The sequence below is a fragment of the Panicum virgatum genome, chromosome 5K (genome assembly GCF_016808335.1).
Source record: "Panicum virgatum strain AP13 chromosome 5K, P.virgatum_v5, whole genome shotgun sequence".
Classification (NCBI taxonomy): Eukaryota; Viridiplantae; Streptophyta; class Magnoliopsida; order Poales; family Poaceae; genus Panicum; species Panicum virgatum.
In genome coordinates, this window is record NC_053140.1 from 31,596,902 (window position 1) to 31,623,727 (window position 26,826).

General features: G+C 45.3%; 2 protein-coding genes, 1 long non-coding RNA gene and 1 pseudogene across 3 annotated transcripts; all 4 read right to left on the reverse strand.

Annotated features, from left to right (window-relative positions):
- Window positions 1–5,008: 5,008 nt before the first annotated feature.
- On the reverse strand, window positions 5,009–7,991 carry LOC120709854 (BTB/POZ and MATH domain-containing protein 2-like). The gene is made up of 5 exons (XM_039995492.1): window positions 7,544–7,991; window positions 6,789–6,925; window positions 6,620–6,685; window positions 6,278–6,490; window positions 5,009–5,806 (listed from the first exon to the last, which is right to left on the reverse strand). Exons 1-5 carry the CDS (start codon window positions 7,758–7,760, stop codon window positions 5,009–5,011), a joined length of 1,431 nt encoding a protein of 476 aa, XP_039851426.1. The 5' UTR covers window positions 7,761–7,991.
- On the reverse strand, window positions 6,096–7,206 carry LOC120710634. The gene is made up of 3 exons (XR_005689959.1): window positions 6,789–7,206; window positions 6,565–6,685; window positions 6,096–6,428 (listed from the first exon to the last, which is right to left on the reverse strand). It is a non-coding gene; the product is annotated as an uncharacterized LOC120710634 (long non-coding RNA).
- An 8,192-nt stretch (window positions 7,992–16,183) lies between the features above and the next one.
- LOC120710635 (BTB/POZ and MATH domain-containing protein 2-like) lies at window positions 16,184–17,339 on the reverse strand. The gene has a single exon (XM_039996259.1). The coding sequence runs from the start codon at window positions 17,337–17,339 to the stop codon at window positions 16,269–16,271; it is 1,071 nt and encodes a 356-aa protein (XP_039852193.1). The 3' UTR covers window positions 16,184–16,268.
- Window positions 17,340–18,053: 714 nt separating this feature from the next.
- Window positions 18,054–26,826, reverse strand: part of LOC120709855 — a 45,004-nt pseudogene continuing 36,231 nt past the window's right edge.

The following is a 26,826-nucleotide window of genomic DNA, read 5'->3' on the forward strand; positions in this document are numbered from 1 at the left end:
CTTCTAGAGATATTTTACATTGTCTCTCACGTAATTGTAGTCATTTTTCACTTTGTTAATTTTGTCTATGTTCTATAAGACAACTTGTAATGACACACTATTATGTCTCTACCCTTATTGCATAATCCTAAGCTTGCTACCATCTCAACCTTACATCAACTATTATGCATATACTTAGTACAATTATTATGAGTATTCCATAATGTGCCTCAATGATCTAAATACTGTCTCATGATATTAAAAGGAATGAATCAAACTATGCCACTATGGGCTAAAGTCAAAAATTAAAGTGTCTCAAACTTTCCCCTAATAATCTGTACTGACATTTTACAAAATAACTTAGAAAAATATCTCTATGATTTAAAATATCTCAAATAGTGTCTCAATACATATGCCTCTTTTTAAAGTGCCACAAAAAGTGTTTTTACAATTTATTGTGACATATTTGTAAAGACAAATTATAAAGTATCTATACAAAAGTGTCTACATTAGATTCGTATTGCGACCTGCCGGTGATGCTTGTCGAGGTTATCACCACCGGTTTGTAATAGAAATTGACGGTAATGTCCACTGTCACCACCTGCTAAAAAAGAACCCAGCGGTGATAGTCTTAATGTAGTAGTGTAGTTAATATCCAATGCTTTAATAACCAAGTCTTAATGTATACTTCTATAGAATAGGACTGCCAGGCATTTAGCTCTGCAAATAAAGCGTTATCCCTAATCAACTTCTTTGATGCCACTTCATTTTTGAAAGTTTTTTAAGTCATAGTAGCTGTTGTTATATGTCATTCACGTGATTATTGGCACGAATTTGTCCGGCTTCACCCACTCTTAAGGAATCAAATTGAGTATATATGCATCCAATTGTTTTTGTAATGATAATTTTACGACTTCTTTATCAGAACCACTAATAATATAATTCTTGGCATGACTTGACGGAACAAAGATTTGTATTGGACTGTGAGTGCAGTCTATGTTCTAAATAAGCTGTATGCAAGCCTGACCTCAAGGAGGCGGGACGTTACAATTAAAGGCTTCTCTAGATCGTACTACTTTACCTATAATTTAATTGAGTCTGAGGCTGAATTTGAGTTGATAGAATCCATACGTAGCAAAGGACCAACCCGAGTTGTAAGGTCTCCTCCAAAGAGGTAGCTCTAAGCTAGCAAAATAGTTTTTTTTACTTAATGAATAGTAGTAAAAGTGAAGAGCTATTGTGGAGTGAAGAGATAGCCTCAACCACAATGTATATATATGGACTAGATTAAAATACACCAGCAGTCTATATACTTGTTGTGGCGTGTTATCTAGGTCCCTAAACTCTTAAAATGTAGTTTAAGATTCCTAAACTTGTTTCAAGGTGTCACTTAGGTCCTAAATCTCTCAAATGCATTTTTAGGTCTATAAATTTATCTCGCGGTGTCATGCAGGTCCCTAAACTCTCAAGATGCTATTTTTAATTTAATATAAATGTTGTTTAAAGATGAAAAATTCTTTTGCTACTTTAAGTTTAACAAAATTGCTATTTTGATTTTTATTGAGAATGGGAACAAATTATCTTAATAAATTTATATAAAGCGCATTCAAAATATAATTAGTTAGTAGAAAATATTCAGGATTAGCATTGATATCTCCATGTTAAACAAGAAAACTAATTCAGAACTAAAATGGTCTTAGTGGTAAAATTTCTAAATAAATCGGCTCAAAAATAGTTTAATAAACTGTCCATCCAATTAATTAATGGTAATTTTGGGATATGAAAATTCACCTTGAGAGTTTGGGATCGAAATGACACATTGAGATAAGTTTGGAGACCTAAAGATATATCTTGCTCGTTTAGGTAATTGAATGACACAAGTTTATGAATCTAAAAATATATTTTGAAAATTTAGGGACCTAGATGATAACTTGAGACAAGTTCGAGGACCGCTTATGTATTTTACTGTATGGACTAAGTAGTCCATATGAGCAGTTTTTGCGTTAGTGGACTATAGCTGATGCTGTCTCCACAATGTTTCTGCCAACAAGTAGTCTATAAGTTGGGCCAAATATGAGATAAAAAAATCTTTTTCTTTACAATCATGTGCAAAACCGAGAGAGAGGAGTATATGAAAAAGCAATATTTTATAATTCCTATGGATAGTTTAAAAACTTATGGGTATCTTATTTTTATGGACTAGTCTTAAAATATTCCAGCTACCTGATAGCAAATATTTTAAACCTATGGACTACCTTATGGCAAACATTATAGTTGCTCTATCGTTTTTCAATGCACTTCTCTCTCACCGCACTGTATTCAGGACGGTCTATTCATCTCATCAGTAGTTGCAAGCTTAGAGCATCTCCAAGAACTCTTGTATCTATAAATAGCTAAAATCCTAATATAGCTATTATGTAAAACGAAATAGCTAGCGAAAAAGGATGAAATCCAACAGTTTCTCCAAAATCCAAAAAGGAATGGCTAGCGCTCAGTGTTAGGCAAAGATGCCTAGCGACACCCCTTGGATAGAAAACGGGAATAGAAGACGAGATAGATAGAGTTTCTGTTAGATAGAGACTTTTTGTCTTCCTTTTCTTTTTTAGAAAACTCACCAAAAATACAAGAGCTCTTGGAGATGCTCGGTACCAGCGGGCTCTTGCCATTAGATAAGGCCTAATTATCTTGTTTTATGTACTAACTAGGTAGACAAAACTCCGGTGGTTTTTCAATAAGTTTTGTAAAGCTGACGAGGCGCACTTGCTCCCGCCGTAGGTACGTGTCGCCTACCGGGCGAGCTGCTTCTGCGTCTTGCCGGCGCTTTCCAACGAATTTCAAGTTTTCAACGGGTAGGTAGATGCCAGCTCGATGTGCTTGTGGATGCCACGCGCCCTCCTCGATCAGTCACCTTTTTATCCCGAGCATATTCCACGCCTTTCACCGGGTTCACACATCCCCTCTCCGGTCACGTCCTGCAGCCGGATCAAGATTCCTGTTTCGCTTTTGCTTGCAACCATGGCCCAACGACTACTCATCATCAGTTATAAGAGTAGTTCAAATTTGCTTACCAGACAACGGGAGTCCTGGACTCGTGTGCTTCCCAACCTAGCTACTTCAATTTGGTTTTATTTCAAGGACTTGAGGTAATCGAGAGAAGATTAGACCAGAAATGCATGGCCCTGTACGTTTGGCATGCTTGGCCGTGTTTGGTTACATTTCACGTTTTTACTGTAGCACTTTTGACCAAAAATTTAGAGTAGCAAACGAAGTCTAATTACAAAACCACCTCCACAACCCCCCGTGTAAATCGCGAGACAAATCTAATGAGGCCTTTGACCGCGCGATTAGAGGATGGTTACTGTAGCATCACTGTAGCAAATCATCAATTACTTACCGCCATTAGATTTGTCTCGAAAAGTTACACTCATCCCTGAAAAGGTTTTGCAAATAGACTTCATTTAGTACTCCATGCACACGAGATTCTTTTCTCGAAAAACGTGCGCAAAAAATTTGGTGAGTAACCAAACACGGCCCTTAAATAATTTTTCTTCAATTTCGCTTACTGCAGCTACCCACGGAAGCAACTAGTCGGAGAAGTTACCGAGACTGAAAAACTAGATATTTGCCAACTTGCTTTTCCACCGCCTTTTCATGGACACTGACATGTGGTGGAAGTAATAGAGGAAGTGAGGAATAGTATAGCTGGAGCTGCCTGACCAGTAGCCGAAGCCGTCACAACGTTGTGTGCATTCACTGAAGCCGTCACATTAGTGAACCATCCCCGTAGTGCAACTCCCCCGCCATGCGCGGGTGCAGACCATTAGGGGAGGTCTATTCTTAACGCGCGCGACGAGGCGCAGAGCTATCACATAATGGATTTTCAGTCAGGCGGCACCACGCGCATGTTTTCTTCCTGGGCCGATTCGTGCGTTTTCGTGGGCCAGTTGTTTCGTGGGCCTGTGATTTTTAGATTGTTCTCAAGGCTTTTATAGAATGTTCTTCCATATTCTGAATTGTTTCCAAATTTTTAGATTGTTATATTCTTCACCATTTGGGAGTAGTTTCGAACTTTTCAAAATGTTCACAAAGATGAAAAAGTTCTGCAACATTCCTAATTGTTTGGAACTTTCCAAATTGTTTCGTAAACTTATACAAAATGTTCTGAAACTTTTTTATTTTTTTCCAGAACATTTGCAACAATAAAAAAAGTTCCACATGTAGAGCAAAAGGTTCTAAGAACATTTAGAGTCGTTTCAAACTTTTCAAAATGTTTAAAAATGTTCTTTACAAAAAAAATAAAATCTCAACACTAAAGTGTCATCTGGAAGGAAACGAATGGGCCACAAAATTTTGTCTTCTTGTCTGCTCGGATAGGTGACAAAAAGTGCTAGTGCCGTCCTGATAAATGGGCCGTGAATGGTGCCCAGCAGCGCGAGTACGCAGCAGAAACAGGCTTCTGCGACAGGACGGTGCCCAGTAGCGCGCCCGACCATTAGGGTCTGATTGATTGCCTGTTTGCTCGGCTAGGCTCGTTGTCAACGACCTATAATTTGGAACCGAGGGAGTGTATTTTTAGAAAAGGAGGAAAATAAAGAATAATAGGGGAAAGCCCAAATAAACATATTTTTTTAGAATTATTATTGTAGTGCCGGACTGCCAAATCAGTACACACAAGTTGAATATAGTTTCTACCGGGATACGATAATACCCTCATAATGTGAATTAAGCCGATACATATATAGAATGCGTTCACCATTCAGGCAAAAATGGTTTTTTTGGGGTATACGTCTGAACATATATTTTATTAAGAGAAAAAAACAAATAGTAATGATAGAGGCCAACTAAGGAAAACCCATAACAGCAATTCAGTATAATTAATTCAGATAAACCCCCAAACCAGGGGCGAAGCCAAACCGATCGAGTCACCGGGTTGGCTCTATTCGGGGTCATACAGTGGTGAACAGTTTTTTACACTGAATGTTGCAAATTTCATCGAGGCAGCTCCACCCCGTCACAAACTTAACAAACACTACTGACCCTTGCCTTTGACGATCGCGTCCAGAATCTCCACCAAAACCAGAGGGCAGCTCGCGGCGAGATGCTTGAATCCATCTGTTTTCATGACAGCACCAAGCACATCCCGTGAGGCAACATACGCGAGGCAAGCGTCTTTGAGGCGCGCGCAGCGGTGCTGCTCCGCTAGAGCAAGAGTGGTGGCGACCGTTCGCGCGTCGATGCCACGGCACAGCTTGGCCTCGCACATCAGCCTGAGCCTGTCGAGCCCGTACCGATCCGCCGCGACCAGCAGGTGCTGCGCCGCCGCATTCTTGTCGTCGGCGCCACGCTTACCGTCGTCCGAGATCCGATCGGTGTACATGAAGAGAAGCAGCTCCTCGAAGACGCAGGGCTCCAGGCCGTCGACCTTGATCGGCTCCGCCGTATCCTTCTCCTTCATCGGGCCGAAGAGCTCCGCCGCGAAGACCGGAGACCGCGCGGCGAGCACGCATCTGTGGGCGCGGAACAACTGGCCATCGACGTTGAACGCAACGTCCGCGCCTCTCCCGTCCTTCAACATGCGCTCGAAGTGCTGGTGCATGTCTGATGGCGGAACGGCCACGGCGCGCACGTCCTCAGATACAGATTCTCCAACGACGGTCAGAACGCACCTGATCGTGAAGCCGTCGTCGCCGTTGAGGCGCAGCAGCGTTTTCAGGTTGGATTTCTCTACGAAGTTGGGAAAACCCCTGATATTAAAAGGCGCACCAAATGTACATGATTGCATGGCGGTGGCGCCCTGGACCTGGAGATCGGATACCTCGCCGTCTTTCTGCAGTAACTCTAGAGTGCACTTGGTCCCACTACGGGAGAAATGACCATAGTACCGATTGAGAATGAACTTAGGTACCGGTTTTGCAACCGGTGCTACCAAACCGAGACCAATATGGCTGTCTAGAACACCGGGTAAAACACCCGGTACATTAGGTATCCTTTGCTACCGGTATCAATAGCCCCCACGCCCGTTCTACTCACATCGCTCGCACCCCTCCCGTTATGCTCCCCGTTACGCTCGCATCCTCTCCCGTTACACTCGCACCCCTCACAGATAGTACTGAATCAACCACAAAATACTGAATCTATCGATACAAAATTTACAGATCCCACAAATCATTCGAAGAATCAAACACAAATACTGAATCGATCGATACAAAATTTATAGATCCCACAAATCATTTACAAGATCGATACAATCCATACCATCCCTATTTCAGAAAAGTTCAAAAAAGAAGGAAAAAATCACCCAAGTCCGTCTCCCGCAGCGGTGGCCGGCAGTGGCCTCCTGCCCCGCCTCGAGGAGCTTGGCGATGTCCCTCCGCATCTGGCGGAGCTGCAGCTCCCGCCGGTTCCGCAGCAGCTTGATCCGCGGGATCGTTAGCTTCAGCAGCGTCTTGCTGCGCCCCGACCACCGGCACACAGCACCAGAGAACCCAATCAAAACCGGAACCACATGAATCTAACAGACAACCAGAGCTCCACCAGAAATCCCCCACCCCAGAAACAGCAGTATAGCAAATGGCACGCACTTACCATTATCCACGACGGGGCTAGAGAAGAACTCCGGCGGCAAGCTGCTGTGCCTGACCAGCAGCGCCAGGTTGCCCTTGAAATCATCCAACGTCCAGAGATTCCCGGTCAGCGGTTCCGGGAGCTGCACGCCCACCACAAAGACAGGGGAGCAGCCAAGCACACCAGCATCAGGCTCAAATCTCACAGCCAAGACCTTCTCAAGAACACGACCGAGACGGACATACCTTGAACTGCGGCGCGCGGAAGCCGACGGCAACACCGGTGGACTCCGTCCTTGCCATGCGCACCCGGAGCCGCCCCCTGCCCACGGCAGCCGACGAGGCGAGGGAGCCGCATGGGCGGCGGTGGCGAGGCGGGAGCGCTAGGAGCCGCAGGAGGGGATGAGCAGGCAGGCCCGCGTGCCAGCGACGGCCATGGACACGGCGCGCTCTGCTCTGCTAGACTGCTACGACCCTGAAGGCTGTGTGGTTGAGGGCTCGCTGGAAATGCTGGCGGAGCTGCAGCTCCTATGCGCCCCGCAGCGGCGGCATTCGCTCCCTAGCGCTCCAAAGGAAAGGATAAGGTAGAGAGATGAGAGGAAGAAAAATGAGAGCGGTAGAGTAGAGAGAGGACGCCCAGAAACTTAGAAATATCTGAACGGAGAGGCCGTGCACCATTGGTATCGGGTGATGGTTTCCACCGGTATTTAAACTCTACTTTTAGTACCGGTGTGTGCTATTACCCGGTACTAAAAGGTATCTTTTTCATTAGTTCTGGGTTCTGGCACAAGCCGGTGTCAATTTTTAATCATTGGTACCGGGTTGTTCCATGACCCGGTGCCAGTCTCTCTTGGATACTGGTCCAGATCAAAAATACTAGCTGGCCGTTGCACCCGGTACTGATGCTCATATTAGTACCGGGTGAAATAACAAGTGATATTTTTGATCTGGACCGATGGCCCGTTTTCTAGTAGTGTCATGGCGTCCTTGGCACCGCCGACACAAGAAGACTGACGCGTAGGCGGCTTTGTCCTCCTCCCCGTCGGGGTAGAGCCTGATGTTCCAGGCACGGCCGCCGGCGGTGAAGGTCCTCGAGCTGACGTACCTGCCGGCGCCCATGCCCTCAAGCAGCGAGAAATCGGTCACCTCGAAATTGTGGGTGGCTTGGGCGCTCGTCGTCACGAGCCTCGACGATGTCTCGGACCGGCGCTTGTCCATGGCCGGGGCAGCAGCAGGAAGCGGTCGATCGTTGAGTCGTTGCCCGTGGGCGGAGGAGAACGTACGGCGACGATGTGCACCTTCGTTAGATTAATTAGATCTTGCTTGCTGCTTGTTTCGTTTAATCTAACCGCATCAGTTATCTCGTGGGATTATATTAATTCCACCGTTCGGATAAAAAAACTATTTGTGCATAAATATATTCTAGACTCGAGAGAAATACTATGCGGGGGGAGATCAACCGAGATACTTAAACGGAAAGAGACGAAGCTCTTGCCGTGCTGTAAAATGTTTCTGTCTCAATTTCTACATTTTTTCTAAAGCAAGCAATAATTATTTTTTCTAAGGACAGGGTTAACGCGCGAGCTATTGTGCGACCCTCCTCCATTTAGCGCCGATTTAGCGCATGCCTCCCTCTCGTATTGGTGGACGTCACTTTCAAACTACAGGATGAGAGATTTCATTCAGATTTTTTTAACATGCAACTTGTTCGAATAAATATTTTATCTCATTCATATGGTATTCGTTTTAAATACCGATTGTACTATTGTGTTTTATGTGATGAGACGAACAAAACTAGATCTCACTTGTATATATTTTGAAGATATTTTGTACTGACAGCAAGTTGCTATTTGTTATACACATAAGTTGTCATAAAAATTAAAAGTTTCGTACACATGAATTGCTACACATATAATATATAAGTTGCCACAAAGAATATTTATTAATTATTATAAAAGAAAATTGTCACAAAAATATAATTAGTCATGGACATAATGCCACACATATAACATATGAGTTACTGTAAACAAAATCTAGCATGCGAAACAAAAGTTATTATATACAAAAATTATCACCACAATAAGCCGATACACATAAATTGCTACAAAAAAAATCAAATCATCACATAAGTAACCATAAAAAAAGTGTGGACCACAAGAGTGAATCTAGGTCAAATCAAGACCACTTGTAGACAAAAGATATCGAGATGAATTTCGAAGTGGAAGGCCATAAGGAATGAAGAACCGCTAGAGGGGATGATGCGGGCCACGTGGGGGTTGTATGAAGGTGCTGGACCGTGGCCATGCACATAAGTTGCCACTATACACATACTAACAACTTATATATGTATATTGTAGCAACTTCTTTAATAACCTTCAAACTCAAATTTACACATAAGTTGCTACTAGTATAAAATATCGTCAAAACATATACAAGTGGGATCTAGTTTTGTTCGTCTTGTCGTCTAGAACACAACAGTGTAACCGGTTGTCGAAATAGAGATCGTATGAATGAGATAAAATATTTTTTAGCCTATTGCTTAAAAGACTCCAAAACTCATTGTACTAAGAGGAACAACATGTAGATGGGGTGTACATTTCATGAGGGAGGATGCTGCCCATATTCCACGTGGGAAGTGGAGGATGCAAGAAGACCAGAGACGAGGGAGGTGTGGGCCGTGATGTTCCAACAGGCCGTAGGCGGGCTTGGGGGTCGCGGGATTCCAACAAGTAGCGACTGGTCGGCGGTTAGATTTTTCTTTTTTTGAAAGTAAATAATGATTACTTAGTTCATTAATCGCAATATTCTAATCAAAACTCGGACAAATTAATTGGAATTCGGATATCAATGTCGGGGTATTCTAAATTACGGGAGGGTTCCGTACGATCGATTTCCGACAAATTGTTTTTCTTCCCATTTTTAATATTCTTTTGTCGTTTTGTGACAAAATTTTCAAAGGAAATTTTCTGAGAAAATATTTTGAAGAGAGAAAAAGGGAAAAGTTTGATGAGAAAAGTTTGAAACAGAAAATTTTTAGAATAATTAGAAAAATTGGAAGAAAAACTTTTCCATTCAAATCTAAACTAAAGAAGCTTGAGAAATTTTTTCTTTGAAGATAGAAAAAGGAAAAATTTGATGACAAAAGTTTTGAAATAGAAAAGTTTGAAAATCATTGAAACAATTTGAAGAAAAACTTTTAGCATTCAAATCTAAACTAAGAAAAGTTTGGAAAAAAGTTTTGTAAAAAAATTTTGCATCCAAAAATCAAAAAGAAAAAAAAAGCATTGCTCCCCGGCGGAGCTCGCCGCCGCCGCCGCCGGTGGCGAGCGTCCAGGGGTGGTACCTGCCGCCGTCGTCGCGCCTCCATGAGAAGGCCTCCGCCGCGCTGCGCCGCGCCGCCGGCCAACTGCGTCGCACTCGGAGCTCCCCAGCCGGAGACGCCGACGGCCCGGAAACTTGCCGTCGCGCCGCACCTCCCCGCAATCGCCGCACCGCAACTCCCTGCCGCGCCGCTCGCCCTGAAGCCGAAGCTCGCGGAGTTCCCGAGCCGGATTCAGATCGAGAGGGAGAAAAAAGTAGAAAAAACGAAGGGAAAGGGATAGTGCGTGCGAGGAATCACGTTGGTGCCGGGCCCACCACGTGGGTGTCGGGGTCGACCGTGAGTTCTGTAAAATCCGCATTACATCACAACATGGACTCTACATGAAGTTAAAGGATACAGATTTGGTGATCTTATATTATCCGTAGCAGTGCACATGCACTATACTATAATATAGTACTAATCCACATGTAAATGGAATTATATTATACATAAATCTTAATAAATAAGAAGAATCTTAACATGTCAGGAACCCGCACCTTGCCACCCTTGAATCTTTCGTAAAGAATTCCATAGCGTGCAGGACAGAATGAAAAGCAGGTTGTGTGAAAGAAAAACAGGTAAAAACTAAGAACAAAAGTGAACGGCAAATAATGCTCAAACCTATTGAGAGAATTTCACAGAACTTCATTGTAGAAATGGATCAAACACACATTCTGAAATACGTACTAGAAGTTACAACGGATACACCAATCACTCTTCAGCTGGTTGATCGGCCAACCATGCAACAGTATTTTTCTCTTATACCAAACCAGCACCAGCAACCAAAACCAGTACCAGCAACCAGTCATCAGCTGACCTGCAGTACTTTCTTCTCACAACAAATCAGCACCATCCACCAGCCACAGCCTGCCGAATAAAGTTAATAATATAATGCAGTAGAATGTGATCGAATATCATGGATACTGAATGATAAGGACTAGGCTCGATCTTTCGAGAGGTAGGAATAATTTTGATTGGTGGAGGACTCGACGTTGACGATCCGGCTTCAAATCAACATGATTCGAACCCTGCAACCACTACACCACTGCTCTGTTGGTTATCAACCAAGCACAACTTGATTGACCTCGCCGAGAAGCTTTTCCTGCAAGCGAATCGAAGGACACAAGCAAGAAGATGTAAACACGCAATCTGATATTGCAAATATGGATGAAGTGAATCAAAAGAGGGGTTCAAGAACTCGATTCCAAAGGACTAATTGACACAGTGGAGGAGATCAAGAACGGGGCCCTGGATCAATGTATAAGGACTTGTCGCCACAGATACAACGATGTAATGTTTATTCCACGAAGAAAAACACAAGACTAAATAAAACCCAAGTCTAAACAACGGTGGCTAATGAGTTTATGGGAGAACCAGGGGCGTCCTAAGGTTGGGGCCGACAAGGTGGGCCCCACAACATGGGCTTAAGGCCCGACACGATACAAAGCCTGAAAAGGACCAAAACAGGTGACACAGCACTTTTTGTGGTCACACAGAATGTTCCACGAGGTTTTTGGAACAGGTACCAGAACCAAAAGAAGCGCCTCATCGTCACGATTCCAACGCATTCAAGATCACCTCATTTGGACGCCGTATGAGGGATATATCACCGAAACCGTGCAGGGGTGTCGGCTGAATCCGAGATGAACGTGATGACCGAGTTGGTGACGACTTATAACTTGGGGAAGGCCATGGCATGAACGTGTCCACCATGTCAATGTCCTCATCACTGAAGGCACTGTGCATGCTACGTGTATTATCTGTCTTTCCAGTGAGGCTACTTGCTCCCTGCAAGGAATATAGCCCCATTTGGCAATTGTTTGTGATTTTGGTGATTGTGTAACAACATAATAATAGAACTAACAAGTTTGTGAGATCATATTTATAGGATTTCTAGATCCCATGGATAAAATCAAATATGTCCAATTCACCATCGAGATGTGTCCATTTCGTAGCCATCGGTCAAACCGACAGTCATCTGATAAACTGACGCATAAGCATCTACATTGGACAGTGATTTTTAAAGGTCAACTGAAGAAAGCACCGGTTAAACCGATGATGCCAAAACAAGCGTCGGCGCATTCACCGTACTTTTACTTAGAGAGCATGTCACGCGACTAGGAGCGAGGCCTTTAGCAGTAGTTAAACTGACGGTGCATCAGATTACAAGGCATCAGTGCAATGCTGCATCAGCAGCTGAGAGCTGAGATGAAAGCTTGAAGATTGGTTAAACTGACACCAAGGCATCAGTTTAACCGATGACTACTGAGTCAGCAGCATGCAGTGTCAGAAGGCCCAACTGATAGATTCAGACTGTGGGTGAGTGATTGAATCGACACCCCCATCCTGAGTCAGCAGTAGGCAGTGTCAGAAGGCCCAACTGATAGATTCAGACTGTGGGTGAATGGTTAAACTGACACCCCCATATTAAGGCGTCAGTTCAACCGATACTTGGCTGGATTTTGCTAGCTATTGGGACAACAGATTTATGGACTTGGTGGCCTACGCATCAACCCGGCCATTTGATGTTTGCTCGAGTTCAAGGAGATCCCATACACATTGAAGAATAACTCCAAGCCATCTAAGTGCAAAGTGATCATCACATCTTTAGTTCTTAGCACACCTTTAAGAGTGTTAGTGCTAGGTTAGCTCATGAGAGAGTGCAAGAGCAAGGTTGTGTGACTTGTGTGTTGTGCTTGAAGCTGCTCATGCTTGAATCTTGGCGCGCCGGTCTCCTTGAAGTCTTGGTGGCTCGCCGGCGCGTGTTCAATCCCACGGGACACACAATCTGCTTGGCCTCATACACAATATCTAGTAGCAAGTTCTCCTCTGGCAGCATATCCTTTAGGAGAAGAAGCAATGCTTTGAAACTCTTGTCTGTCCAACCATGAGCAGCCTTTAGTTGCAGAAGCTTCAGATCCCTGGTTACCCTCGAGTACTTCTCACAATGGGGATAAAGAGGTTTTTTGGAATCTTCAACAAATTGCTTATATTTACGCAGCTCAGTTTCAGTCATCTCATCTTCTCCCATGACATCATGGATCATCTCCTCAACATTGCCGACCAAGGCACGAAACTGGTCGTCACTTAACTCCAAAATGCACTCCTTATTGATGTCATCCCTGCATCTTTCTTGATCACAGTTGCCTTGCCCATCTTGATCATCATCCCTGCACCCAGCTTCTTGGGTATCGGCGACCCATTCCCTCCTTTCTTTAGGCCCTTCCTCTACGTGCTTATTCCAACAAGTGTAATTTGGTACAATTCCACGAACGATCAAATGCGCATAAACCATTTCAAAATCAGAGTATTTCTTATCATTTCCGCAATCGAGGCACGGACAATACATTGTTGTTTCAGACCTCGCTTCCATGTCGGCCCTCGCAATCTGTATGAAAGACTTCAACCCCCTCAAATACTGCGGACAACAATGGCTAGAAAGGCTCATCCAACTTCTATCTTCCATCTACATCCACAAAACACAAGATTTTTTAACAGTTAATTGAACATCGAGAATGAGGTGATCGAGGAGGAGGGAATGGGGAGATCAAGTGGGGATAATTTGGTGCACTAACCTTGCACGACCCCCAAATCGCCCAAATGCATCGCCGCCCAAAATCGCCGCCTCCTGCCGCCTCTGCGCCGTAACGAGCGGCGGCTGGCTGCCCGAGCGGCGTCTAATCGAGGGGAAATACTAGGTTAAGATCAACATGTGACGGGCAACGTTCGTAGGTGACAGACATCATAGTGGTCCGTCACTTATGATAAAGTGCTCACATCACCTTGAAATGGTTACAGGTGATGGGCAACATTCGTTGGTGATGGACGTCATAGTGGTCTGTCACATATGAAAAAGAGCTCACGTCACCTTAAAATGATTACAGGTGACGGGCTCCACATACCGCCCTTCACCTATCTTTCTCTCTCGGGAATCGCCACCGCCGCCTATTGCCCTATCCGCAACTGCGTGCCCGTTTGAATTCTGTCGGCCCTTTCGCATTCCGGCCTCTTGCTATAAATACTGCCTCCTGGCCTCTTCTTCTTCTCCAATCGCCATGGTTGCCATTGCCTCACGCATCACACAACTGCTCTCGCGCAGCCGACGCCGCACGCCACAATGTTGGGTTCGGGCTCTCCCTCCCACCGCTCCCGCTGCCGCCGCCGCCGCTTCGTTCAAGCGGTGGACTCGTCGTCCTCATCGCCGTCCCTGTCTTCGTCTTCCTCCCCCTCCCCCCCTCGTCGTCGTTGCCTTCGTCCTCCATCACCTCCTGCGCTGGCCCCTGCTCCGGCACCGGTGGAGGACGTCTTCAATCCCCACCCCTTCGGCCCAGGCGACACCTGGGCAATCGGCGTCCTAAGGGACTCGTTCAACTTGATGAACGAGACCCTCTGCCGCCTTGGGAGACCTCCGGTGAACGCGCCACTCGTGCCGAGCGTCGCCTGATACGTCTACGCCATCTTCATGGTGGCAGAAGTTATGAGGAGGCTGCCAAAACTATGTATATCGTGGTTTGTATGTAGCTCCTGTTATCTATACCTATTTCTAAAGCGAGTAAGGTTTCCACCTAAATTTTTAGTTTGGTCTCCTAAATTTTTGGTTCGGTCCGCCTTGTGTCATTGACAAGTGGGTATTAGTCCATCCCTTATGTGAGTCGGACTAACCCTTATCCCATGACTCGATCACGTGAATCCCTACAAATTAATGGGCAACTATATATACATATCCGACACGTATACCAACTTTGCCCGTAGCAACGCACGGGCATAATTATCTAGTATATATATTATGAACTTCTGCATGCTTGTTATCTCGCAACTATCTCGCAATTTCCACGCTTTTCTTATCTCACGCTATTCTCAGCATTGTTACCTCGCAATTTTCATCGTTTTGTTAGAACTGCGGCGACGTATCCAACAAAAAATGGCTAAGTTCGTCGCCACTGGTAAGATGACGCATACACATAAGTGACGAACTATACGCGTAATGCGTCACCTTTGAAGTAGCATAGGTTAAGCGCATCACAAGACGCGGTGATAGACTAAGTAAACGCCGTCACCTTTGCAGCTTCAGTCATGGCCCGTCACCATTGAATGTAATCTAGGTGACGGGGCAAAGAATGTGGACTGTCACCTCCAGTCTAGGTGACGGGCGTTGTTAAGACCCGTCACATATCCTGTCTCAAAGGTGACGGGCCACGTTTCTACCGAGGCCTCGCGAGGCCTAAACTGGTCCGAGGTGACGCGTGGAGATAAAGCCCGTCAACTCTACTTGTGGGATGATTGGCAACAACGGCAGATCACCTTTGTGCACGTCACTATAGGCCGTTTCATACATAGTGCCGCGGGCCTGGCTCGCATGATGCAATGATTTGCACCGGTAATGACATAATTAGTATATAATTATTATGTATTAATTGATATTAATGTTGCTAAATAATATCTAGTTATGATAAAATAAATCAAGGATTATTGGAGTATAATTTTGCAAAATAAGTATCGTATTGATGATTCTTCAAGAATTCTTATCTTGCGCAACATGTATTCATCATGCGGATAACCAAAGAGAAGCTCTCTAGTACCTGGTTGGAGCGAACAGTGCAACCAAACAAACGGGTCTTGCGAGCTAAGGATCGAATAGTAAACTGATGATGGAGTTCATGTCAACCGGGAAATGCTCCCTTCATTCTAAATTATAGGTTGTTTAACTTTTTTAACCTCAAATTTGACCACTCGTTTTATTTAAAACATTTGTACAAAAATAGTCAAATTTAAGTTATCTTTGAAGAACTTGTATTGATAAAGCAATCCACAACAAAAGAAATGATATTTTGCATAAATTTTTGAATAAGACGAGTGATCAAACTTGAGGTCAAAAAATCAACGACCTATAATTTGGAACCGAGGGAGTATATTTAAAAAAAAGAAAAATAGAGGATAATAAGAGAAAGCCAATATATACATATTTCTTTAGAATTATTATTGTAGTGCCGAACTGCCAGTAAATCAGTACACACATGTTGAATAGAGTTTACCAGGATACTGTAATGCCCTGATAATGTGAAGTAAGCCGATATATATATAGAATGCATTCACCGTTCAGACAAAAATGTTTTTTTTGGGGAATACGTCTGAACATATATTTTATTAATAAAAACAATAAGTAATGATAGAGGCCAACTAAGGAAAACCCATAACAGCAATTCAGTATCATTAATTCAGATAAACCCGCAAACCAGGGGCGAAGCCAACCGATCGAGTCACCGGGGTCGGCTCAATTCGGGGTCATACAGCGGTGAGCAGTATTTTACACTGAATGTTGCAAATTTCATCGAGGCAGCTCCACCCCGTCACAAACTTAACAAACACTACTGATCCTTGCCTTTGACGATCGCGTCCAGAATCTCCACCAAAACCAGAGGGCAGCTCGCGGCGAGATGCTTGAATCCATCTGTTTTCATGACAGCACCCAGCACATCCCGTGAGGCAACATACGCGAGGCAAGCGTATTTGAGGCGCGCGCAGCGATGCTGCTCCGCTAGAGCAAGAGTGGTGGCGACCGTTCGCGCGTCGATGCCACGGCACAGCTTGGCCTCGCACATCTGCCTGAGCCTGTCGAGCCCGTACCGATCCGCCGCGACCAGCAGGTGCTGCGCCGCCGCATTCTTGTCGTCGGCGCCACGCTTACCGTCGTCCGAGATCCGATCGGTGTACATGAAGAGAAGCAGCTCCTCGAAGACGCAGGGCTCCAGGCCGTCGACCTTGATCGGCTCCGCCGTATCCTTCTCCTTCATCGGGCCGAAGAGCTCCGCCGCGAAGACCGGAGACCGCGCGGCGAGCACGCATCTGTGGGCGCGGAACAACTGGCCATCGACGTTGAACGCAACGTCCGCGCCTCTCCCGTCCTTCAACATGCGCTCGAAGTGCTGGTGCATGTCTGATGGCGGAACGGCCACGGCGCGCACGTCCTCAGATACAGATTCTCCAACGACGGTCAGAACACACCTGATCGTGAAGCCGTCGTCGCCGTTGCGGCACAGCAGCGTTTTCAGCTTGGATTTCTCTACAAAGTTGCGAAAACCCCAGGCATTAAAAGGCGCACCAAATGTATTTGATTTCATGGTGGTGGTGCCCTGGTCCTGGAGATGGGATACCTCGCCGTCTTTGTCCAGTAACTCTAGAGTGTAGTTGGTCCTGGCGTCCTTGGCGCCGCCGACGAGACACAAGAAGACCGACGCGTAGGCGGCTTTGTCCACCTCCCCGTCGGGGTAGAGCCTGATGTTCCAGGCACGGCCGCCGGCGGTGAAGGTCCTCGAGCTGACGTACCTGCCGGCGCCCATGCCCTCGAGCAGCGAGAAATCGGTCACCTCGAAATTGTGGGTGGCTTGGGCGCTCGTCGTCACGAGCCTCGACGTTGTCTCGGACCGGCGCTTGTCCATGGCCGGGGCAGCAGCAGGAAGCGGTCGACCGTTGAGTTGTAGCCCGTGGGCGGAGGAGAACGTACGGCGACGTGCACCTTGGTTAGATTAATTAGATCTTGCTTGCTGCTTGTTTCGCTTAATCTAGCCTAATCATTTCGTGGGATTATATATATTAATTCCACCGTTCAGATAAGGAAACTATTTGCGCATAAATATATTCTAGACTCGAGACGGATTGTAAACGGAAAGAGACGAAGCTTGCGGTGTTGTAAAATATCTCTGTCTCTATTTCCACTTTTTTTTTTCTAAAGCGAGTAATGATTATTTAGTCCGTCAATCGAAATTCTAATCAAAATCCGGACAAGTCAATTGGAATTCTAATCGGAATCCGGATAATCAATGCCTTGTACGATCACAACCTAGACTCTACACAAAGTAAAAGGACACAGAGTTAGTGATCTTATATTACCCGTAACAGTGCACATGCACTATGCTATAATATAGTACCAAATCCACATGTAAATGGAATTATATTATACATAAACCTTAATAAATAAGAAGAATAACCCCGTACCCTGCCACCCTCGAATCTTTGGTTAAGAATTTCATAGGGTGCAGGACGGAATGAAAATCAGGCTGTGTGAAAGAAAAAAGGTAAAAACTAAGAAGAAAAGTGAACGGCAAATAATGCTCAAACCTATTGAGAGAATTTCATTAGCAATGGATCAAGTACACATTCTCAAATACAAGAAGTTGCAACGGATACATCTGTAATGTAATGCAGTAGAAAGTGATCGAATACCATGGATACTGAAGGCACTGCGGGCTATGTGTATTATCTGTATTTCCAGTGAGGCTACTCGCTCTCGACGACAGCGGCGACCTTGTCTAAAATCTCCTTCATAGCCAAAGGACAACTGGTGATGAGATGCTTGAATCCATCGTCACAGCATTGAGAACGTTCCGCGAAGCTATAAATCCAAAGCAAGCATCTTTGAGTTGTGTGCAGTGCACGCTCCGCTAAAACTAGGGCGGTCCCAACTGTTTGCACATCAATATCCTTGGCTCAGCCTTGCTTCACACATCAGCCTTAACCTGTTTAGTCCATATCCATCGGCTGCAACCAACAAGTGCTGCATCGCCACACTGCAACCATCTGCAGTGCAATCTTCTGGCAAGGAATTTATGCGTTAGAGTGCGCAGCGGAATTCGGCCTGGCCCACTATACCCACGAGCCGGCGCCCTACCAGGCCTAGGTCCACCGGAGCCCAACTAACCAAGGCCTCGGGCCTAACTCAACCCAAAAGACTAGCCTAATAAGTGAAGACTGCCTCACCTTATATGTTGGGCTCCCCATCATCAATTTCCGATATGGGACTAAATCCAACAATCTCCACCGTCACACATCGGGCCCAACTCTTCCATCTCATATAGCCCATGTGATCTCCCGAAAGACGTTCTACCAGGCCCCGAGTCCAACTCTCCAGCCACACACAACGTGTGCGACCTTCCGGAGACGTTCACGGGCTCCCCCATCACCATGTGACCCCGGAGATATTCCAAATTTTTCAACCTTCGGCTCGGATACCACTTGTTGGAGTATGTAGCGGAATCCGTCCTGGCCCGCTATACCTACGAGCTGGCGCCCTACCAGGCCTAGGTCCATCGGAGCCCAACCAACTAAGGCCTCGGGCCTAACTCAACCCAAAAGACTAGCCTAATAGGTGAGGACTGCCTCACCTTATATGTTGGGCTCCCCCATCATCAATTTCCGACGTGGGACTAAATCTAATAATAATTGTTAGAAATTAGCCCTTCGTGGCGATGAGCCGCACGCTAATCTCCACGCAGCGGAACGACAATTGAATCTACCGAGACGAACCTGCAAGATCACAAACGACACCGGAGGCACGATCTTTGTTGATGAGGTTGGGCCAAAGCCTACATCCCCGGGGCATGACTACGGGTGCTCCTCCCCAATATCGCAACACCGGCCACTTTAGGGTCCCGACAGCATCGTGCCGCCTCCCTCTTGCAAGCCTGTCACTATGTCGCCATAGTTACAACAACAACCCTCCTCTCATATTTATGAGAAGGTCCGGGTTACAGAGTTTGACACGAACTCTACCCTATACTACTAAATACAACTCAAGTCCTATCGTAACCGGACTCGTACAAATATTCGACACATATTCAACAAACTCCACCTTGACGAATATTCGGCCATCTTGAAGCCATCATGTGCGAACCTCCATGTACACCAAACTTGAGTTGTCACCTTTGCCGCTTGATCAAGAGCTACCCGAAGAAACACTACTATCCCTGCAATTCCCAACTTCGTGACTCCACCTGCAGCAGTGCACCCTTCTCCTCTATCACCATAGTCTCTGCCAAGCAAAATTAGATCTCGTTCTAGCTAAACAGCTAACTAAATCTAACACCATGCTTTAATTACCTGTCTGATACTGAGATTCTTGGTGTTGCTATCTGAGTCACATAAAAGAATTGCCACATTAGCATTGTTCTTCCGTTTTCGCTGCCTGTTGACAATCACTAACGACCCATTTTGACCGTCAACTATCGTGCAAAAGTCGAGCATCAGAAGGAACAAATGTTAGTATAGGATGATTATTTGACGAATTTCACAGATGCTAGTCTGAGAATGTGTGCATGTGAATTTGGGCCAAAACTGCATGTAACATGCATATTATCCAAGGCATAAATCCCCATGCCAAGCACAAAGGCCCACTTGGCAGCCACACAAGAGGAGGAGAACCAGCCCATGCACAATGCCACATCAGCAATCCGAGGCAAACTCCTCTCAACCAATCAGACGCAAGCACAAGGATCAAACGACCCACATGGCAGCCATGAATAAGGAGGAAACTTGGCATGCACTCTTCCCTGGAATGAGGGACCCACATGTCATCCACCCACTAAAGGAGAGGTCGGTTGGGGCCCACATGGTCTCGACCAACCAAGGAGGTTAGCCAACGGCCCATGGGCCCCACCGCCTCTCAACCTCCACGTGGCATCTCCCCAATGGCTCCTTATGGTGGTTCCAGGAGGAAGAGGCCGTGGCTACTTCCTATAAATACAAGGGGAGGGGTGAGAATAGGAACACATACACATACACATACACACAACACATCCTCACAACTCACCTTTCTCCCTTGGAGCTTAAGGCCTTCATCCTAGATGCTTAGGTAGACTAGGAGGTGTAGAAGAAGAGGAGGAGACTGAGGAGGAGTCGAGGGAAGTGCCGGGTCTATCGGCACTCTTCTCCGCTTGTACCTCGACGGATGCTTATTCGGTTGTAAGAGTTCGAGACTTTCTTTGTTTGTTTATTTGGAACTAGAGTTTAGTTCGCAAATTATCAACTCTGCCTTATATTAGTTGATGTGTATGCTAGCGAGTAGCATTTGATCTTAGCTTAAGAGCCCGGATAGAAAAGGGTACTCTTGGCTAGGGCTAAGGTTAGTAGGGAAAGGCGTAGACGTGGTGTCTAGACTGGACTATACCACTCAGTTGTCTGATAGTCCCACGGTTTGTAGAGGTAGCCGGCAGGTGGTGACAGCCCTGTTCGAGCTCTAGTAATCCTCCACGTTTGGATATTGGATAGAGTATCATATTGGAGCTATCGGCTTGTATAAGCCGGTCGATACCTTTAGCTCGAAGTATAACGGCAACGTGATCTTTTCTTCTAAGCATAGATTCTAGATATAGAAAGTCCTCTCTTCTGTCTGCTCCACACCGGCGTGTGTGTCCTTGGATGAGCCTGAACCCGTAGATAGTGTACTCATGTTCCAACCTCTGCAACCATCCCTTGTTTTATGAAAGGAAATATCATAGAAGCTCTTCATGACCCTGCTGCTAAGGTTTGCATCTTACCCGAGTGCCTTTTGGATACTCTTGTGGGTAACAAGCCTCTAACCCCGACCAGCAAGTACTTTAAAAGTCAATCTGGACTGTTCTTTGAATGTCGAGGGATTGCAAGGGATGTGCCTATCACCATAGACAAAATTGAGGTGCATTTAGATTTTTACATCTACGATATCCTCAATTTTGATCTTCTCCCACTAGAAAAACTTTTAGCATCTCATGGGAGCCCAAATGAAATGCTAAGGGAAAATACTTCTGCCACTGCTGCCCCTTTTTAGAAAATCCATTGGCAAAGCATCTCCCTGAGTAGAACTTGCTCGAGGAGATGGTGCATACATCTCCGTTCGTATCATCCGACCCCGTCCTCTTGAAAGATGTAGAATCTTCTAAAGAGTACGACTCGAAAGATAGCCTTCACTTTTGTGAAGACGAACGTTCATCGTCCCCCTCGATCGAGTGTGAGCCTCTTCTCGCTGGCCCTGAATATGTTGTTCTCGATCTTTATCGAGTTACAACTATGAGCTTCCACGATAAATCTCTTGAGATGGAGAAATCATGGGCCAAGGAATTTTGTGAGGCGCCTACTCTGGAGTCCAATGAAAAGGATTCCTCACATGAGCATGGGAACTTCACTCTGGATATACCACATAAACCATGCTCATTCAATGCAACTCTAGAGTTAGGCATGCTTAGTGCACCGTGCACACACGAGGACAACAACCACCTTATGGTCCTCTTCTGCAAAATCTTCAGAAGGTTGGTTGTAGATGTATATGTTTATCGTAAACATTGTAGATTTCGTGGGTGCACCGTGGCACTAACCTTGTAGCTAGCTTCAACAATTGGTGGTGAAATAATGACCCATCACTAATTATGGCTACAAGAGTTAGCATGGTCGAGCTTATGACTAGAAACAAAGCACTACCGGGAGATAGCCCGGACTATCATTTATTTATTTTCTTCTTTATTTCCCTTTCAATAAAAAGCAAGAGCATTTTCGAGGATATAGTTTCCCTTTGGGTATTGTTGGTCCTAACCTTTCTAGGTAAAGATCAAGAAGAATGACGGACAAACAACACCTACGAACATGAGAGCTACACCGACTACAACACTTCGATATATCCTGATGAAGGAACAACTACAGAAGGAGATTTGAACTCCATACACTTGAAGTTTTGCAAACTCCAAGTGTGGGGGAGGTATGTGAGTACCCCAAAGTAAGTTCTTTTCTCAATTCATATCTTGTCTTGGAATTGGTGCTTGTCCTCGCATCTTGCTCTACAAAAAAAAATGAGAGGAGTTGCCATGGTGACGAGTTTATTATTAACAAAACACCACGGTAAGTACTCTCAATGTCCTGCTTTTGACATTAAACAAAGCCCTGCCGGGAGGTCGACCAAGGATCACCAGGTTCGTACTCATGCTTATCTCTGTTTGAATAAAGCTCAATCATGCTTCATGCTTTCTTTATCTGTTCTTGTATGCTCTAGTTTGGATGTGTGTTCGAAAACACATTCATAGGCCTTTTTAAATCAAGCATGGTGTTTGGGTTAAAATGTTCTCTTCAGTCAAACTAGACCTTGTGTCAAGTTTGATTGATGTTCTGAAGTTAATACTTTTATAGATATTGGTTGCATATATGGACTAACCCTTGCAAAAAACTTCAAATCCAAAGTGGGCGAGTCATTGAGCTGAATTCAAGCAGAAAGGTAAGCCAAGGTTTTGGATCAATGTTGCACAACATATGCATGTTCATGCAATCTTCATTCAGCCTTGCCTGAGTAAGCATCGTGGTGAGATTAAATTTTAGTTTCAATAAATTTTTGGAGCTCCTTGGTTCTTAAAACCGGTAGAGCTATTAGTTTGTTTCCATATTTTTGTTTTTGAATAAGCACCAGGTATAAGAATAAGTGTGGGGGAGATCTCTCGGAACTTTCATGCATATACACTCGAGATCTCCCACAACACGTGCACAACACCGAATGAACCAGAATGCAAAAAGCCAAGACGAATCAGAGCTCATATTGGGCAGTGGAACCTCAGGTTTGGCTGACTAGTACTAGCTCCGATCATCTTCATCGCGACAGTTTGTGCACTCTACCCCTCATACTCTCCCTAACCTATGAGTTTAAATTAAATGTTGATCAATCACAAAAATTAAACTCAAGGAATATCCTCTGGCTCTTGTGCTTCTCTATGATTGGCTCACATACCTTTTATTCTTTGCTAAGCCTAAGCTTGTGAATCATATCTTAGGGAACCCATAATTATTAAGTTGTTGACAAGTGAGATATGGTTTGATAGAAGAATTCTTGCTTTATCTGCTTATGTGTCTGGGAAATTTTTATCAAAAGAAAAACCTCTATAGCTTTATTTCTCCACGTGTTTGTCCTACCAAAGCCATATGTTGATCTTCATGAGACAAATCTTCACACATATGTGCCTTGTTGTTACATTGAGCTTCATCAAACTTTGTGACCCTAGTGAGATACCTTTCATACTTGTTTGATCAAGATCATGTGCACTCCACCAGCTGAACTTCTACACTGGAAGTCAGTTATGCCATTCCATCCATCCACAAAATAAAACTCCAATGATCTCTCTCTCTCTAGTATCTTCCAAATGAGGCATGGGCTATCAAAAAAAAGAGAGAGAAAAGATGGCATGCCCAAGAAGCATGACCTAAAAAAAATGGACACATCAATGTCCATGAAAAAAAGAGAGAGAGAAAAAAAATATATAGCCATATCCTCCAGTTATCCAAATAAAGGAAAGAGAGATTCATAGAAGGAGTATTTCATTCCATCATCCACCTTCCATATGTGCACAATCTTGATCAACTTGTTTGATTAGTCATCTCCATGGATCTGTTGTTTGATTTTGCAATATATGTGACACAAGTGCATGCTTCCATTTCCCTACCTTGAGCTCCACATAAGCTATCTTTAGAAGTAGGGTGAAAAGAGGCAATGCCTTGGTGAGGATATATACACAGTGAGCGACATGAGAGATCCTATGGAGAAGTAAAGCTATGGTTTGTCTTTGCAAAAATATTTCCAAAACCCCAGTTATATAGCAGGAAAGTGGAGGAGACTGAAGTCAGCACCGTTCCTCTCTTCAACTTCCCAAACATTTATGGTGAACACATCAAAGTTCACAGGTAAGGGTGAAGCTTAGAATAATTTGTATGCAGGTGTCATATCATGTGAAGTCGGGTCCGCCATAGTTCTTGGCTTTACTCGAAGACGAGCAAAGAACTAAGTGTGGGGGATCTTATTGACGGTCACTAACGATCCATTTTGACCGTCAACTATCATGCAAAAATCGAGCATCAGAAGGAATAAATGTTAGCATAGGATGATTATTTGACGAATTCCACATATGCTGGTCTGAGAATGTGTGCAGGTGAATTTGGGCCAAAACTGCATGTAACATGCATATTATCCAAGACATAAATCCCCAGGCCAAGCACAAAGGCCCACTTGGCAGCCACACAAGAGGAGGAGAACCAGCCCATGCGCAATGCCACATCAGCAATCTGAGGCAAAATCCTCTCGACCAATCAGACGCAAGCACAAGGATCAAAGGACCCACATGGCAGCCATGAATAAGGAGGAAACTTAGCATGCACTCTTCCCAAGAATGAGGGACCGACATGTCATCCACCCACCAAAGGAGAGGTCGGTTGGGGCCCACATGGGCTCGGTCGACCAAGGATGTCGGCCGACGGCCCATGGGCCCCACCGCCTCTCAACCTCCACGTGGCGTCTCCCCAATGGCTCCTTATGGCGGTTCCAGGAGGAAGAGGTCGTGGCTCCCTCCTATAAATATAAGGGGAGGGGCTGAGAATAGGAACACACACACACACACACACACACACACAACACACCCACTCAACTCACCTTTCTCCCTTGGAGCTTGAGGCCTTCATCCTAGATGCTTAGGTAGACTAGGAGGTGTCGAAGAAGAGGAGGAGAGTGAGGAGGAGTTGGGGGAAGTGCCGGGTCTGTTGGCACTTTTCTCCGCTTGTACCTCGACGGATGCTTATTCGGTTGTAAGTGTTCGAGACTTTTTTGTTTGTTTATTTGGAATTAGAGTTTAGATCGCATGTTATCATCTCGGACTTATATTAGTTGATGTGTATGCTAGCGAGTAGCATTTGATCTTAGCTTAAGACCCCAGATAGAAAAGGATAGTCTTGGCCAGGGCTATGGTTAGTAGGGAAAGGCGTAGACGTGGTGTCTAGGCTGGACTAAACCACTCAAGTCTGATAGTCCCATAGTTTGTAGAGGTAGCCGACAGGTGGTGACAGCCCTGTTCGAGCCCTAGTAATCCTCAATGTTCAGATATTGGATAGAGCATCATATTGGAGCTATCGGCTCGTATAAGCCGGTCGATACCTTTAGCTCGAAGTATAACGGCGACGTGATCTCTTCTTCTAAGAATAGATTCTAGATATAGAAAGTCCTTTCTTCTGTCTTCTCCACACCGGCGTGTGTGTCCTTGGATGAGCCTGTACTCGTAGATAGCGTACTCATGTTCCTCAGTGGATACGATACTCTTGGAATACTCTTGGGTGAAAGCTACAGCGGTATCCGTGCACTTGCGGATTTTATTCGTGACATTGCAAAATACCAGCAAGCTTTCTGGCACCATTGTCCGGGAACGGTAGCGGGAGTAGAGGTAGAATCAAGGAAAAAGAAAAAAGAAGATACGAGAACGACTGAGTCCGTATCGATAGTCCTAGAGCTTGACGTCGCTAGCGGAGGATGGTTTGCACACACAACTCCGGAAGAAGGGAGAGACATCCTAGATAGTTTCCTAGAAAACTCTTTCTTCGCTACCGACCATAGTGAACCCCACTGGGAGGGATCCGCGTCGAGCCATGAGAGTCTCTCAACACCCGAATCTGAGCCTTCATCTTCCACATCTCAATATTTGTTTGTTGAGCCCTCTCCCGAACCAAAAACACTGAAGGAAGAAGAAATTCAACCTTCGGAGTTCTCTTCCAGATTCGAAGATGACCCTTTCGGGAACATCAAAAACACTTCGACTCTTAGGGTCGAGAAGTCTACGGAATCGTTGTGCCCTTATGAGACACTCGGTAAAATTTTCTGCCATACACCCACAATGGATTGGTCAAAGGAGGCAAAGTGTAACGTCCCGCCTCCCCGAGGCCGGGCCCGCTTACATTTGGCTGCTTTCTAGGATATAGACTGTCCTCACAGACCAACACCAGTCTTTTCTGCACACTTTGTCCTCACTCGTGTGCACCCGGGAAGAACTTCCCGGTCGGTCACCCATCCCCGTATTTCTCCGGGCCAAGCACGCTTAACCTCGGAGTTCATTGAAGACCGGCTTCTGGAAAAGAAGTTGCAACTTGTTGGTATGAGTATTCTATTAATCCTATTAAGCCCTGTGCCGGGGTGTCACATACTCACCCCCTTAAGAGACCGACGTCCTCGTCGGTCAATCCCAAGCCAGGAACGTCCTCTCTTGGCCACGTCCCGTACGTCCAGTGCCAGCAGCCCATGTGCCACGTCCGTGCGTCCAGTGCCAACGGTCCCTGTGCCACGTCCGTGCGTCCAGTGACAACGGCGCATCCCAGATGCCCGCGCACTGA

What these genes read in the sequence shown, in the direction of transcription:
- LOC120709854 (XM_039995492.1), bottom strand. Translation starts at nt 7,760, where the DNA reads ATGGACAAGCGCCGGTCCGAGACATCGTCGAGGCTCGTGACGACGAGC. An exon ending in CTACGCGTCAGTCTTCTTGT is followed by an intron (nt 6,926 to 7,543) that starts GTCGGCGGTGCC and finishes TGCGGCTCCTAG; the next exon opens with CGCTCCCGCCTCGCCACCGC. An exon ending in GCTGCGGGAGACGGACTTGG is followed by an intron (nt 5,807 to 6,277) that starts GTGATTTTTTCC and finishes GAGTTACTGCAG; the next exon opens with AAAGACGGCGAGGTATCCGA.
- LOC120710635 (XM_039996259.1), bottom strand. Translation starts at nt 17,339, where the DNA reads ATGGACAAGCGCCGGTCCGAGACAACGTCGAGGCTCGTGACGACGAGC.